Consider the following 16306-nt stretch of genomic DNA (forward strand, 5'->3'; position numbering starts at 1 on the left):
AGTCTGGGGAGCGGAGCCCATGGTCCTGGTGGACTTTTGGACGAGTTTCCCCAGGGTTTGGGGTGAGTGGGTGAGATGATCTCATAACCATGAGTCGCAAACTACTCAGGGCTTTGGGGCTGCAGGTTCTAGGGGCGCAGCCGTCCTCAGGGGGTCCACAAAGTGGTGTGTCCTCGACCTGCGTGTACGTGGATGTGTGGGGACCTCACATAGGTGTCTGATAACAGAGCATGACGTAAACACTCGGCTGAGAGGCTTATGGGAGGCAGAACACATGGAGGATCCCTAGGAGGGGCCCTTCGGCAGGGCTGGCCCACACGCTCAGGTCTGGGATTCTCTGGAGGAGCTGCCAGGAATCCTGCCACAATATAGGCTCCAGCTGCGCCTACTTGGCATCCCCCAAGTGCCAAGCAGCTACCTGGCCCACCGAGTCAGCCTCGAGATTTTTGCCTTAAGATCTGCAACTTCTCCTTGGCCCTCTTTAGCCAGATTATTAGTGCTTCCCTCTTCCTATATCCTGAAGCTCTGGCCCAGCAGTAATTCATCCAAGGCTATTGGTGGCACAGCTGGAATGGGACCTTAGAAGAGTCTAGATGTCAATGGTGATGCCATTGCTGTCCTCAGAAATGGCACAGACACTTCATGCCTTCACTTTTCAATGAGTTCTTGATTTGAATACAAGGTATCTGGGATCTCCCCTCTACCTCTTTACTCTCTTCCATCCACCCTCCCTCCCTCCCTCTCCCACACCTCTCTTTTTGTGTCTCAGGGTTAGTGGGATGAGTCCTGGATTGTGTGGGACAGAGAGGGCAACTCAGCTTCAGGCCCTTGTAAGTGAACTGGCTGGAGCACAGGAAGTAGCAAGGTGCAGACAGGGGTCAGTTGACTAGCTATGTGACTCCATGACCTTGGACAAAGCCCTGCCCTTCTGTGAGGCTCAGGCTTGTCATCTGCAAAAGGAGGATGGACGTGTGTAAGACACCATCTACTCTGCAAAAAACAAAACAAAAAAACCCATTAAGACAGTATTCTCAGCCTCAGCCTTGCCTTGGTGGCTTGGCCTGGCCTCTGGATGTCTCTGGAGGAGTTGCTCGGGTGTCTGTACTTATGTGCTTGAATCTGTCTTGGGACCCCTGACAGAGCTGTTCCATTTGAGTTGCCATCGCAGCTCCCATTCACCTCTCTCCAAATTATAAAGGTTATTTTTTTCCCATCAGATTGAGAGGCAGCCCACAGTATTTTACCCATTGAACAGGTAGTACTGTGAGAATTGGGGACATCGCATGTCTTGCCTAGCTTGGTCACAACTAGATCATGTTCTGATGACCTTTCAGGTGATGCTATCAGTTGTGCTGGGAAAGCTGGTAGCTGTGGAGGTTGCCCAGGATGTTATCAGCAGAGGGCAGGAGGCTGGCTGTTCTAGGGAGGGTGGACAATAAGGTCCTCTGCCGTAGGGCCCGCCTCTCACCTCCAGCTGATTACAGGCTGTGGCAGGGTCCCTAACCTCTCCAATTAGCCAGAGGCCAGGCCCAGAGCCTTTCTGATAACCTGAGCAGCGGTGGCAGCCGCCCTGGGGCCAGCTTATCTGGGCTCTCTGATCCTTCCCCTTCCCCCACATGCTCAGAGTTGCCCTGTGAGCAGATGAATAACCAGATTGTCCTGCAAGCTCAGCCAGCAAGTCCAGCCCTCCACCCACCACTTTCCCTGACTGGAGGAGGCCACAGCTGTTTGCCCCCACTAGAGGGGAAGGGCCTGGCTAGGGAGAAAGCCTGACTCCAGGCCACCAGCCAAGTCTGTGTATGGCTGAGAGTGTACCTGAGAGCAAAAATTTTGCCTCATTCCATGTTGTGTCCTAGAGGGGTACAGAGAGGCTCATGGCTCCTGGAGTTTCTGGGGCCCTCCCCAGACGGCCAGGCTCTGGGCAGTATGCACAGGCCGCAGGCTAGTACCCTCCTCCCTGTCCCCTTCTGCCTGGAATGCTGCTGTAGTTGAGAGCGGAGGATGCAGCAGGCACTCCAATGTCCAATGCTGCTAAAATGAGGAAAAGCAGTTGCTTCAGGATCCTGCCTTCCCCTCCCCTCCATGTCTAGTACTTGATGTGTTCCCATCATGCCTCACTCTGCCAGAGGTTTTCTCATTCCACAGGAGCTCAGGCAAGAGGGACCCATCTCCTGAGCCTATAGGGCCTAGTGTGATTCAGACCTCTTCTCCCCACATGCCCACCTGATCTGGTGGAGGGGACTGAAGATTAAATCTCTTCTTGAACACCAAGGATGGTATGAGAGTCCAGCATCTGCTTCAGTTCTAGTTGGATACTTGGGTGGGAAGACGGTGAATTCAATGTTTCTGTGACTGTTGCATTAAACTTTACCTCAAAACATACCTGGCTCAGTGGGTTTCCTTCAAAGCCTCCCTGGGATTGCAGAGAAGTGTGGCCAGCAAGGAGGGTAGGGGCTAGGACTAGCATTAATATCCTTCCTGTTCAACATTCCTTCTTGTTGCCCAGCTCCTATCTCCTTGTCAACGGGAGGAGGGAAAGATCAAAATCAGGAACTTGTCACCTGATGTTCTGCCCAGCCAGAAAAGGGGGCAAATTCCGAGGTATTCTGAAGACCAGGCCAGGGGTGTGCCAAACTCTTCTTTTAGTCACCACCCATGCCAGGCTAAGTCTGGCCTTGATGGTCAGCAGTAAGAAAGATCCAGGGCTGGAGACATGGCTCCAGGAGAGTACAAGCTGAGCAAGCAAGCGGAGTGCAATGCCCTGAGTTCAAACCCTAGTACCACAAAAGGAAAAACAAAACCAAAACAAACAACAACAAAAACCCAGAGGGTCCAAGCCCGAAGTCACTAGCTCTGTTAGACAGGCAATAAACTTGGAGAATTATGCCACGCTGCTGCTGACTCATGCCTGTAATCTTACTCAGGAGACTGAGATCTGAGGATGGAAGTTCAAAGCTAGCTTGGACACAAAGTCCATGAGACTCTTAGCTCCAATTAACCACCAGAAAACCGGAAGTGGTGCTGTGGCTCAAAGGGGTAGAGTGCTAGCCTTGAAATAAAAAGAGCTCAGCCCCATGGCTGACCAAAAAAAAGAAAAAAAGAAAAAAAGTTGGAGAATTGATTTAAACCAGGCCCTACCTAAGTTTGAGAACAGATTTTCCTTCCTTTTCTTCTGTCACAAGCTCCCCACTTATGTGCACAAAGGTAGGTGGGTGTCAGAAGCTGAGGCACAAGTCAGGCTCATAGGACTCTGCTCAGCGTTTGCACAGAACTCTGACCCCAGCAACTCAGGGATAGACACCAATTGCAGCGTGATTTATTGAACAAGACGTGCACTTTTCGACAGGACCTCAGGAACCAAGGTTTCCTTCACTAAACAGCACAGGACCAGGGTACAAGGGCTTGAAGATAAGAAAAAGTCTTTCCATGAGCCAGCAGGGAAGCAAGAGGGAAGGGGAGGGCTCTCCTTCCGTTTTCCTTCCCTAGTACACTGGGCCTCATTTTACCCCACGCTGGGGAGGCTGTGCAAGGGAAGCTGGCGGGGAGGCAGTGTGGCCCACAGCCACAGTGGGGTTGAGACTGTCTGTCCACAAAGGGCTACCTTCCCCCCACCCAGGCTCCAAGATCTGGTCACTGTTCCAGGCTCCCTGGGTGGGGAGGGGTATAGTTAGGAAATACAAAAGCGGATCCAATACAGGACATCATGTGCAAATGGAGGAGGGGACTGAGCTTCTGCAGTCTTTCTGGCCGCAGCCCTCACGGACAGGAGCAGCAGAGGCAGGGTGCGCGAGGTGCTTTGAAGGGTCTCTTCTCATCCAGGATGGGTGGCTGTTGTCACTAAGCTTAGGGAAGGTAGTGGATGAAAGAGGAGCAGAGGCTGAAGGGGGAGACTTGGGGGGGGGAGTGGGGGGTCTCCCCCTCCCTCTAGTGAGTGAGTAGGCCAGCCAGTCAGAAGCAGGTTGCTGGTACCTAAGGGAAGCCGGTGGGGAAGAGGCTGAGGGGCTGGCTCTCATTGATGGGGAGTGGAGACCGGTAGCCGTCAAAGTTTCTTGGGATGCTGCCGCTGGTGGAGCCTGAACTGTTACTCAGAGTCTCGATGCTTCCCTCTCGCTGAAGTTCTGCAAGACAGAGGACAGGGCCAGGCCTGGTCAGATGGGCATGGGAATGGAGGTATGACCTGGGCCACGCAGCTCATCATGAAGTGCACTTCTACGTCTGCTTACATCCGTTCACAGGGGCTTCTCACTTGCTCCCAGAGGAGCCAGGTGGCAACTCAGGTCACAGGAAGGCTCAGCCAGGGGAGGAAGAGGCCCCCTTGGATAGCATACTTTCCATCCCATGGGAATCCCTAGAAACCAGGGTTATGGCCACTGCTGATCCGTTTGTTCATGGGACTCACCCTTGCATGCATGCATGTATACACACACACACACACACACACACACACACACACACACACACACACACACACACACACACACACACACACACACACACACACACACACACACACACACACACACACACACACACACACACACACACACACACACACACACCCCTCCAGTGTGTGCTGTCCTGGATCTGCTGATGAGGCAGCTGGGGAGAGCCAGGGCCGGAGGACACAGCTTGTTGGCCTGATGTGCTCTACCTTTCCTCTCCTGCCCCACCCGTCCCTGGATTTCTGCCCCCAGCTCAGCCACCGACTTGTCACTTGTGTCACTTACACGGCCCGCCTGCTGGCCAGGCACTCAGCCTTGGTACATTCTGGAAACGTTTTGTTTCCTTGTAATAGGGAATGCTTTTTGGGTGGTGGGAGAGAGGGGAGTATTCGGAGAGGGGGTTCCTATTTGCCTGAATGCTTTCTTTCTCCCTTCTCTTAGCTCCAAATCTTCTGGAGCCCACAGAATGAACACATTGAGAGCTGACCCATAAAGTAGGCTGCAAGACCTACTGGGCATGCTGGCTGCTGCCCATTCATGCCGCCATCTTGGATATGGCAGCCTGACCGGTCTTCTTTAGCAATGGATACCTTAACTGCCCCACTATCTCTCCATCCCACATAGAAACTGGGGCAAGGGATTTGGAACAGGATCCCTGGCTTGTGGAATATAAGGATGAAGGGAACACTTCTCAGCTTTCTGAAGGTGTCTAGTTCCTGTCCCTGTCAGCCCTTCCCTCTGACTCTGGGAACATACATTCTTAAGTAGTCTCTGGAGTTTTTTCTAAGCCAAGATGTAGGAGCCTGAAGCTTAGCATTGGCCCAAGGTGAGCCTGCTTGGAACTGTGGCCTTTTGCCTTTCCAGCTCAGGAGTGCAGAACCTTAAAGCAGTTACCTGAAACAGCAAAGTGTGTACACCATTCCATGCTAGCCCCTGCCACCACACACACAGTACCGGTGACCCCTGGGCTGGCCACCCAACAGCTGGCTAGGAACTGACTATTGACCCCCACACCATGCAGGCCACCCCCAAGGCACTCAGTCCGCTCCATAGCAGTCACAGAACAGAGCAGGGGAAAGGAAGGCACCTAGACTGGGGAAGGGGCTGAGGCTGCAGTGGCCATGGCTGGGTCTGGACCCAGGCTGGATGCGTACACCGGGACACCAGAGCCTCCCAGCAGATTGCACACAATGGAAGGAGGGGGACTGCGGACATCAGCGGAGGGTCTGGTTGTGGTACCTGATCTCCCAAAGACACTGGTCACTGATGGGGCCTTGATTCTGGAAAAAGTCCAAAGATATTTGGGTATGGATAGAAAACAAGGCAGGAGGGTGCTGGGTAGGATCTCTTCCTCTTGCTCATTATTCAGTATCACCCTAATTTGGGGGCAGGGGTTGTACAGGTCATTGTGCCAGGAGAGGGAAAGTCTAGGAAAGCAAAGACTAGGCTCTGGGCACTCTATGTGGAAGTGGAAGTCTCCAAGAGAGCACGCTCCCTCCCCTTCTTTTCCCATAAGCAAGCCAAAGGGTTGGGTTGGGGGAGGGGAAGACCTGTGAGGCCCCCACTTTGTTTCAGAAGCTTTTGCCCACCAGCACAGCCAACCTGGCACTAGGGGGCGCTGACAGCAGGGCCAGGAGGGCAGGAGAGGAGCAGGCAGTAGCAAGAAACGCAGGGGCCTCCTCAGGATCCGGATGGGAAGCCCCAGATGAAGCAGTGGGAAAGGCCACCAGAACAGAGACAACCCCAACCATCTTGATGCAAAATGCGACACATCCACACTGCCAAGGAAGCCAAGGAAACCAGAGCCTGGGCCCAAGCGGGGTATCCCACCATCCCTTGGTGCAGGGCCCAGCAACACCCCAGCCGCCTTAGCAACCCCATCACACAAGTCTGACTGGATACGCCCCATCCATCATGTGACAGTGTAGGACAGTTAGTGTTGCTCTTGGGGCCAGGCATCACCTGGGATGCTTGTTCACGTTTTCTTTTGCCTTTTCTTTTTGTGTGGCAATACTGGAGTTTCAACTCAGAATCTCATGCTTGCTAGGCAGGTGCTCTACTATGGAGCCATGCCCTAGCCTTTTTTGGCCCTGGTTATTTTTGAGATAGGGTCCTGCTTCCTTCCCATTGTAGCTAGCATGACAGACATGTGACCATCATGCTCAGCTTCTTTCTGTGAAGATGGAATCTTGTGAACTTTTCGGCCTGGGCTAGCCTGGAACCATCATCTTCCTAATCTTATCTTTTCATGTAGCTTGGAATGTCAGACGTAGTCCAACTCCTCTTGCTACAGGTTGAGAGAAGGGATTGTTCGCATTTCTCTCTTTACTGTGTAGACCTGAGTAAGATGGGTGGGCAGGATTCTTTTTGCCCTCATGTCCCAGGGTACTCAAGGCTCTTCTGACTCTGTCTCCTGGATGTTTCTTGCCCTGACTACCTTGCCCTGCCACCTGGGCCCCCTCACTTCCAGATTCTTCCACCTCATCTTGCTTTTCCTCTCCTTAGCTCACTCAGGATCAAAATCTTAATTGCCCAGCACTACCAAAAAAGCCTTCTTTTCAGGCCTGGCTCGCTCATGTGCTCCTCAGCTAAGGAATCTGTGCAGATAGCTTTAGGCTCTAGGTTCATGGATCTGGGCTCATGCAACTTTCTATGCCTGAAGGTCTGCCAGACTTCCTGCGCTCCAGAACACAGTCCATCTTCCCAAGCTTTGCAAAGCTCCATGCTGACTTCTAGCCAGGCTCTTGAATTCCCAAGTGTGCCTCCCCAGGAAGAGCGGTCCCTGCAGAGAGGGGATGCCTTATCTATATTCCCAGTGGTAATTAATCCCTGGCCTGAAAATAAGTGTTCAACAATCATGTCCTGAATGAATGAATGAATGAATGATGTGGCAAGAGGAAGGCTTTCTCCAGCATGGAGAAACCGTAAAAGAACCAGGAGTCTTGCTGGCTCTGGGACAGCCTCTTGGGTACTTCTCTTTTTCATTTTCTTTATTTTGGCAGTACTGGGACCATATACTTACTAAGCGGAAATCTATCATTTGAGCCATGCTCCAGCCCTTCTGGGTACTTAATTTTAATTAATTGATATTTTGTGCCAGTCTTAGGGCTTGAACTCAGGGCTGGGATGCTGTCCTTAAGCTTCTTTTGCTCAAGGTTAGCACTCTACCACTGGAGCCACAGCTCCACTTCCAGCTTTTTTTTTTTTTTTTTTTTTTTTTGTCAGTCATGGGGCCTGAACTCTGGGCCTAAGTGCTGTCCCGCAGCTCTTCAGCTCAAGGCTAGCGCTCTACCACTTGAGCCACAGCGACACTTCTGGTTTTCTAGAGATAAGAGTTTCAAGGCTTTTCCTCCCGAGGCTGGCTTATAACTGTGATCCTCAGATCTTAGCCTCCTGAGGAGCTAGGATTACAGGCATGAGCCACTGGCACCTGGCCCAGCTTTTTTTTTCTTTTTTTTTTAAAATTTATTGGAGATAAGAGTCTCATGGACTTTCTTGCCCTGACTGGTTTCGAACCTGAGTAGCTAGGATTACAGGCATGAGCCATCAGTGCCTTGCTTCTTGGGGGCTTTTCTATGTGCCTGCTCTCTAGGTTGTACCCCCTCTCCCAACATGGAAAAAAGTAAGAGTGGGTGGGACCTGATTGTGGAGGAGGGGAGCACACAGGAATCCCTACTTCAAGTCATCCCAGCTGCCCAGCCCTAGGAGCAAGCAGCAAATGGAAATGTGTGGCCTTACCTTCCTCCATCCCGAATGCATGCTTTGTTACTGTTGGGTTGTTCACGGACGCTGGGCTGTTGGCATTGTTTTTTTTTTCCTTTTTTTTTTCCTTTTGGAAAGAAAAGCATTGAGGAATCTTTTTGGAAAAGATATGGACAATGATTGAGAAGTACACTGATCTCTGCAAGCAGTGGAAAGGGTGAAGGAGGTGCGGGGTGTCACACCAGGAGGAGGGTAAGCTTGCTGTGGAATCCTGAAGTCACGGACACGGACATGCATGTGGAGGTGGTTGCAGACTGACCAGTCTCGGGAGTCCCAGAGATGCAAATGTTGTGACTCGTTCCGCATTGGGGCAGGGGAAAAGGAATCACACAGTAAGCATGAGGACAGCTTTAGGAGGGGTAGCGGCAGGGACCTATGGCCCATGCAGTGCCAGATGAGTCCCCATGCAGGTAGTTTGCTGGGGGGTGGGGAGAGAGGGGGGGAAGGGAAAGGAGACAGGTGCACAGTTGTTGGGGAGACTCGGATGTTGTAGTTTAGTACCCCCACTCTTGGTTGTGGCCCTCCTCCCCACTCCCAGTGGCCCCCCCCCCCAACTCTACAGTTCTGCTGTAGAGACACACTTATATGCAAAACCCACTAGAAACAAGCCAGGGCCCTGGACAATGCCAGGGACTGTGTGACCTGGGAAAAGTCCCCAACCAGTTCCTCTACCTCCTAGAGGCCTGGGAATTTGGGCTCGTGGTAAAATTCGCTCTAAGAGAGCTTGTGGTCTAGATCCTCGCATAGGACAGAAGATGAAAACTAGCCCCTAGGAAAATGGCTAGTGGTTCCACATTCTCTAAGGACATCCAGCCCCATGGGAGTGTATATCCTGTGTCTCCAACTGGCTCTGAGTTTCTCACCTCCGGAGGGAAAAGTGGAGTGAGTGAAGGCCATCATGCCCGCCACTGGCTGTGTTCCTCTATTCCCTGCTGGAAACACGCCTGACACCCACAGCCTGTTTTTTGTGGCACAGTCTGGGGTATAAGGCCATACGAGGTAGGGAGTAATGGAAGGGGCAGTAAGTAATCTTATAAAATACAATAAGGGAGGAACACCCTCCATCTCAACACCACATATGCCCATCAAAGTCCAAAGGTGTTGGAGATGCTGAGAGACGAGGAAGGGATTTGGATTGGATGCTCGGGGAGACACAGGGAAGAGTCTATGCGAGGAGATAGGGTATGGCTGCCACTAAAAGGTGCCCCTGTCCCTTAGTGGGTACCCCAGCCCTTTGGCCAAGGGGGAGCAGAAAGTCTGGCTCCTCAGAGCTGTGGGCTGGACTGGATGAGGTGTTTGTTTTTCACACTCCAACACCATGATGTCTAGTTCCTCCATTCCTTGGGAAGGAGATGAACTGCCCAGGGTCGCAGGCCTGGGAGAACGCTGGAGACTAGCCAGGGAAGCCTAAGTGCATGGGGACCTCAGCAGAGGGCCAGGAGTGAACCTTACTTTGGGCTGAGTGCTGTCTGAGTCTGGCCAGTCCAGGACTGTGGGGGCATCTTTGATTTTGGTAGGTGATTTATGCAGAGCACAAGTCTTAACGACCCCGAGGGAGCCTAAGGTGGACCCAACATGGGTCAGGGAGGGCACTGCTGTGCATGTTTGAGGGCAGGGAGCCCATGTCCCAGCCTTCAAGGGTAGCCCTGGCACTTCCGCCCACTACAAAAAGGAGTGCAGCCCCCCTGGCTTCCTCTCAGGCTCCAGCCAGCCTTGCTCTGCGTGAGCATCAAGGGGCTGCTCATTAAAGGGATTAGCAGAGCACTTTTATTGGGCCCTGGCTGCAGCCACAACTCTAGTTCTAAGTTAACCACCCAAGCTGCCTGGTGGGAGTGGGATTAGACCTGATGGGAGGAGTCTGCCTCCGCATGGGCCCCACCCACTTCTGGAGCTACCCAGAGGTAGCTCCCCTCAACCCTGCCCAGCCTCAGCCTGAGAAGGCCGGTGGGGCTGGCTGGCATGGCTAGATGGCTGGAAGTAGTCTAGGGCAGGGATCATAAGCACAGCCGGATTACTCAAACCTGTATGCCTCAGGTTCCTGAGCATGAGGATAACAATGTCTGTTTCATAGCCTGGTTGTAAGAATGAAATTAAATAATGCATGGGGAGCGCATCACAAAGTGCTTAAAGCTTCCAGTCAGCAAATGTGAGTTACTATTATTGTGGCAATTGAATTAGTCATTGTGATTATCCCCAGGACTTCAGCATCCTCCTCCAGTCTCTTTCTCCAGCAGGTGCCTCTGCCCGCCCCCCCCAGCTCCCTCCCCACTGGAGCCTGGGAAAGAGTCTTTTTAATCAAGAAATGGCTTAGGGAAGAAGATGGCAGGTATTGTGTTTACAGCTTTTCACTTTCCTCTCATTTCAAAGAGGTGCTTGCCTCTCTGCAAACACCTTCCGAGACAGAAAATAAATCTCCAGCCCTGTTGACAAGCACCCACTCACTCCTCCCACTACCATATCCGCCTCCCAGGTCTCCCACGTTAGCAAGGGCCGGAGAGGACACCTTGCCTGGGGTGGACTTGGTGGCAGCCCAGGCCGGTGGATGGAAACAGTGCAAAGCAACTGAACAAACTGCCCTGTCTTGCCCCGTGCTTGGCTCAGGGGAACATTGTGACAAATATTCACACACTTCAGCTCCCTTCTGCTTGAGGGTGGGGAGGCAGAGATGTGTGTGTGTGTTTTTGTGTGTGTGTGTGGGTGGGTGTCCCTCTCATTAAAAGATTGGAAATGTCAGCATTTTTCCTTGGTGGAGAATACCTACATATACACACCCCTATGTAGTGAGGAGACCAGGAAACCCCAGGACTGTTACAAATGGTGTCTCTGTGTGGTGTCTACACTGGGAGACCAGCTTTGCAAAATGGCCCGGCAGTGAGAGGCTCGGGGGCTGGGAGGCTTCACTATCTCCGGGTGCTAATAAGCAGGGTTGGCAGCTTCCTGAGGCCAGAACCTAGAGAGCTGACCCAAATGCCAAGTAGGAGGTGGCCCTGGCAGACATGACTTGTCTTATACCAGCCCAGGGCCTGTTCGGTGAGGTGGAGCTGGAGCCGGAGTGCTAAACCTTAATAGCACTGTTAAGACCACTCTCAGCACCAGAGCCAGCGACCAGGGCGCTTTTTTTTTTTTTTTAAATACTCAACTTGTGCCTTGAACTTTGGGCCTGGGCACTGTCCCTAAGCAACTTTTGCTCAAGTCCAGCACTCTACCACTTAGCCATAGTGCCACTTCCAGCTTTTTCTGTGATTAACTGGAGAGAAGAGTCACATGGACTTTCCTGCCTAGGCTGGCTTTGAACCACGATCCTCAGATCTCAGCTTCCTGGGTAGCAAGGATTACAGGTGTGAGCCACCAGCACTGGCAAGCCAGGGCACTTTTTAGGAGGATAAAGGTACAGCTGTTCAGGGAGGACTTGCTTTCCCCTCATTCTGCCCGCCTTCCCTCTGCCCACCCCTCTAGGCTTCTCCCTAGGTCCTGCTGTGAGGTTCCAGAGTTTGCAGAGGTCCCAACAGACAGGGAATGTCTTTGCTCACTCTGGGGGTGGCTTTGGAAGGCGGGGGCCAAGATGAGTGTGTCTGAGGGAGGAGCCCCCTTTCTCTTCCTTCCTCTCTCAGTAGGGCGCTCTGATTCCTGGGCCAGGCTGAGGACCAAGTTGTTCCTCCTCCTATTCCCATCAGGGAGCCCTGGTTTAGAGTGCTGGCGCTGTGAGGCTGTGGAGCAGGTCGGCTCCAGCCTGCCCTTCTCTCTGAGGTTAGCACGGATGAGTGAGTCCACTCCCCTGGCTGGCCAGTGCCACAGACTTGTGTTCCCACACAGGGGTCCCTGCCACCAGCCTAAGTGGCTGCAGCTCGGGCCACCTCCAGGGCAGGGGTCTCCTTCAGCCCATAGGCTGCCATGATACCCACGTCCTTCCCCCTGCCCAGCTTTTTTTCCTGACTCCTTCAGGCACTGACACCCAGATCATCATGGCAACAGGTTGCGGCCCAGGCTCTGTGGCCTCTCCTGCCCCCACCCGTACTCTCTGCCGCCAAGGGTGAAGGTAAATCTTAGGCGCTCTTGACTCAGGATGCCTGTGCCACAGGGGCCATGAATGGGCTCCTCGGAGCCTCAGTGGGGCCTGCTGGGAGGCCGCTGATGCTCCTGGCTGTCCACGGCCCCCACAATGTGAGAGTGTGGCTAGAGCCTCTCTGCGGAGGTTTCCACCCAGGGAACTGGGCAAAGGGCACAATGCATTCCTCTGCCCCCCACCCTCCCTCTGGCAGACCCTCAGGTGCCTGGGACACCTGCTGCTGCTGCTGGAAGTCCAGTATGGCCTTGAGATAGGGGGTTCCAAACCTCCTGTGGTCCCAGTAAAGACAGGGCCTTTATGAGCATGATGGAATATTGGAAAGGGAGAAAAAAGCAGGAAAGAAAAGGAGAGAGGAAAGAGTAAGGAATGGATTTGAGAGCCTTGACCCATTTCAACAGGTCTGATCCTTTGTCTCCACCCCGGGATTCTCCTTCATGGCCTTTGGTATACTGAGGAGCAGTAGGTACTGAGCTTGAGGGGTGCTGGCTGGAGGCTGAAACCTTGTCCTAGGTGCCTGCCTACAGCCATGCTGTACCAACTCCAGGCTGGGTAAGACTTGAACCAGCCCCAAGAAACCCACACCACCCAGGCACTTCCAAGGGGAAGCTAGAAGGATCAGCTGGGACCCCAAGCCCCGCATCTACCATACTCATAGAACTTGAAACCCTCAGCAAGGGAGACTCCCCCTTGTCACAGCACACTAAACACAGGGACAGAAAAGGCTGAGCCAACTTGACATTTGAGGACTGAACAAAGTTGGGCTTCATGTTGGCCAGAGGGCAGAGCCCTGACTGGACTCTTTGTTCATGTCTAGGAGAAAGAAAGCTGCACCAACGCCAGGCAGAGAAAGACTTGACCAGGGTTGCTACACTAATTGGGCCCTTGTGCTGCCATGGACATGCTGAGTGACTTGGGCCAAGTACTTGCTTCTCAGTTGCTTTAGCATCTGTCAACCAGGAGGGGTGGGTGTGCTTCAGGGACCTTACTGCATGTGTAAGGCTCTAATGAGAAAGGGGTACACAGGAGTCCCAAGAGGCAGAACAGTGTAAGAGACATTGGTTAGGAGACACTGGCCTCATTATCAGGCTGACCTCGGGGCAAGCTGAAGTATCTTCATTTAGCTCTGGTTGTGGGTACAGTGCTGGGGGCAGAGCCTCAGCAGATGTATAAGGTGGACCCAGAACTCAGCTGGGGGCCATGGCACGACTTCTGTGCATGTATGGGTGCTCCTGAGGCATGCAGGCCTACTTCCCATGGCAGGAGGAGACAGGACTTGAAACTCTTGCTGGGAACCAGGTACCCGGCAGCTGGCCTTGACCTACTTGTCTCCTGAAGTTTAGCCACAAAGCTTGGAAACCCCCCACCCCAGCTTGAAAGCAAGGGGACTTCCCGAGCTAGCCTGCAGCCTGATGAGCTAGCACAGGGCCTGCCGATCACAGGAGAGACACTACACTTTGAACACGCCTGGCCAGCGGGGCCAGAGCCACATCTGGTTCTCATTCAAATGTCCAAGTGTAATTAAATTCTCTACGACTCAGCCGAAGGGTTTGGTAAGATGTGGCTTTTCCCCCTTTCCATCAAGGTTAAAAAATCACAGCCCCTCATTCCACTGCAGACGCACTCACTCTTCCCTGTCATGGTCTCCTAGACTGCGAAGGCCTCTGTGCTTATCTGCTTTTCTTTTCTTTTTTCTTTTGTTGGTTGTGGGCCTGAACTCTGGGCCTGCGCACTGTCCCTCAGCTCTTCAGCTTAAGGTTAGCCCTCTATCACTTGAGCCACAGTACCACTTACGGCTTTTTCTGCTTATGTGGTGCTTAAGAATCGAACCCAGGGCCTCATGTATGCAAGGCAAGCACTCTACCACTGAGCCACCTTCCCAGCCCTCTGTTTCTTTTTCTTTTCTTTTTTTGTTTCCTTCCCTCCCTCCCTCCCTTCCTCCCTTCCTTCCCTTCTTCCTTCCAAGACAGGGCCTTATCATGTCTTGGAGTCCTGCCGTGGGCACTGTAGAAAGGCCAGTGCCACTGCTGCTCTGATTCTCCCACAGCCCTGAGAAGACATTCAGGTGCCTAGGCTCACTTCAGTGCCACTTGTTTGCATTCACTGCTGAGATATGGGGTATCCTGTAATATCTACCAAGAAAATCCCTTCTTCCAAGCTCCTCACAAGAAGAACATTTGGGAGTTAAGTTTCTGGCCTGGCCCTGTAGCCAACTACAAGAGACTACAGTTTGTGGTTCCCACACTTCCTACCTCCACCCTGTGGCTGCAAACCTGCTGCATGGAGGCACCCCTACCCCTTCTCTCCCCACCCCATGCAGGAAGAGGATATCATCGAACAGCAAAGGCAAGAATGGCATCTGAGCCCAAAGAATCCTGGGATTGCATCTCAGGATTGCTGGTCATTTTTGGCTAGAAGGACTCAGAAGAATAGGGTCAGTGGGGTCCGAGGTTCAGTCCTTTGTGAGAAGGGGCATGTCCCGCTCAGTAGGAAGGACACATGATCTCAGGCTCTAGGGCCTCTCCTCCATGGCCTCTTGTTCAGGACTTTTCCACTTCAGGCAGAACATTCCTGAGGCAGCTGCCTTCCCAGTTTCCCTGCCCACCGAGCATCTTCAGCGTATAGTTTCTTTTCACATAGCGGTTTATATGACTTTCATGCTAATGGGTTCCATTCTGTTTCCTCCATGCCTATATTTCTCATAGGCTCTTATGAGATTTTCTTAATAAGCGGTGGGATGTTTCTTTTTGGAACACACTTCCTTGTGAGTTAGTGACTTATTGTGGGTGTGGATGCTACCCAGAGACAGCTGGGAGCTGGGGAGAGGCTTGACCAGGACAGGGGTAGAGCATGCTGCAATCTCTTTAAGACTCCTGTGTAAGAATCACACTTACTGCTTGTAAGGGAGAGCTAGCAAGATGCACAGGCACATGTGGCATCTGGGTGGCAAAGAATATTGACGTGGGAGGCAGGCACATATCCACACAGGCTGGTGTGAATCAATCATTCCAATATCACTGACCTAGTTCACACTAGGTAGAGTGTTTTGTAAACTTGAATTTAGTAAAGGAACTAATCTTTTGGTATTTAGCATGAGGCCCACATATCTGGTGGTCTTTACAGTGAATTAGATCTTAAGGAAATAAACCCAATTCTTAGTCCATTGTCCTACATCAAGCCTGGCACAAGGCATAGTGTTAGGTCAAGGTCAAGGTCTCTGTGGCCCCCTTTGGATCTCAACCTGCGTTCTGGTTGGCGTTCTTGTGCTACAACAGGAGAGAACTGTAGTCTCCTGAACTGCAGTGAGCCTACCTGTCCATTTGCCTGTCTGTCTGCAGGAAGCAGGCTGGGCTGATGCAGCTCAGCCTTTGTGTTCACAGACTGGCTGCTGGTGCCGGGGCCCTATTCATTATTCAATTCAGCCAGCTCAGACGAGCCTTTCCATTTGTTCCTCCAGGAGGAATAACAAATCTAGAAATGCAATTCCACTTTGGTGTATTAAGATATTGATTTGCCTGTCGAGCAGAAGTGCATTTGCTCTGCCAGCCCTCCCGTGGGGAGGAAGGGGTTAACCAAATGTTTATCACAAGGCTGGCTTCAGAGTTGAAAGTAATGTGATCAGTAATGAATTTTGTGTTACATTAGGTTGTATAAATGGACAGACAAGCGCAGACAACAAGTGGCCAGGAGTCGGGGCTAATCTAATGATGTAAAAATAGAGACAGCACCAATTATACTAGGGGCCAGCTCCAGGCTCCTGCAGGGACTGCAAATGAATAGGTACAAATCAAATTACTCACTAATAGACGCACTACAAGAGGGGCAGTCAATGGTAAATGCATTAGAGCCTAGTGACCTCTCTCCTCTGCACAGCAGAATCCGAAAATTTGACTTCCATCTTCAGAGTGGGGGGCTGGGAGTGGTGTTCTCAAAGAAACTCTTGTTGGGTGCAAGATAGCAAAGTGCCCCCCCCCTCACCCCAAACCAGCCCCTTGTAGAAGTGACCTCCTGTCCAAGCTGACCTCTTGCCTTCACTCCA

The 16306-nt window shown here is 52.3% G+C and overlaps 1 protein-coding gene and 1 long non-coding RNA gene across 12 annotated transcripts in view; one reads left to right on the forward strand and one right to left on the reverse strand.

Moving 5' to 3' along the window:
* The window catches only part of LOC138830619 (uncharacterized), a 37967-nt gene that overhangs the window by 2956 nt on the left and 18705 nt on the right, over window positions 1–16306 (forward strand). The window lies entirely within an intron of this gene.
* Bcas3 (BCAS3 microtubule associated cell migration factor) overlaps window positions 3295–16306 on the reverse strand; it is a 525475-nt gene continuing 512463 nt past the window's right edge. For 6 of the 11 annotated variants that reach the window (XM_070027089.1, XM_070027084.1, XM_070027086.1 and 3 more), the window contains one exon: window positions 3295–4118. In XM_070027089.1, the coding sequence (XP_069883190.1) occupies window positions 3970–4118 (149 nt within the window). In that variant the 3' untranslated portion in view covers window positions 3295–3969. Of the gene's footprint in view, window positions 4119–8180; window positions 8272–16306 lie in introns of all 11 variants that reach the window. The other 5 variants (XM_070027090.1, XM_070027085.1, XM_070027088.1 and 2 more) reach the window with 1 other exon arrangement.

The sequence above is a fragment of the Dipodomys merriami genome, unplaced genomic scaffold, assembly GCF_024711535.1.
Source record: "Dipodomys merriami isolate MVZ:Mamm:240054 unplaced genomic scaffold, mDipMer1.0.p SCAF_19, whole genome shotgun sequence".
Lineage (NCBI taxonomy): Eukaryota > Metazoa > Chordata > Mammalia > Rodentia > Heteromyidae > Dipodomys > Dipodomys merriami.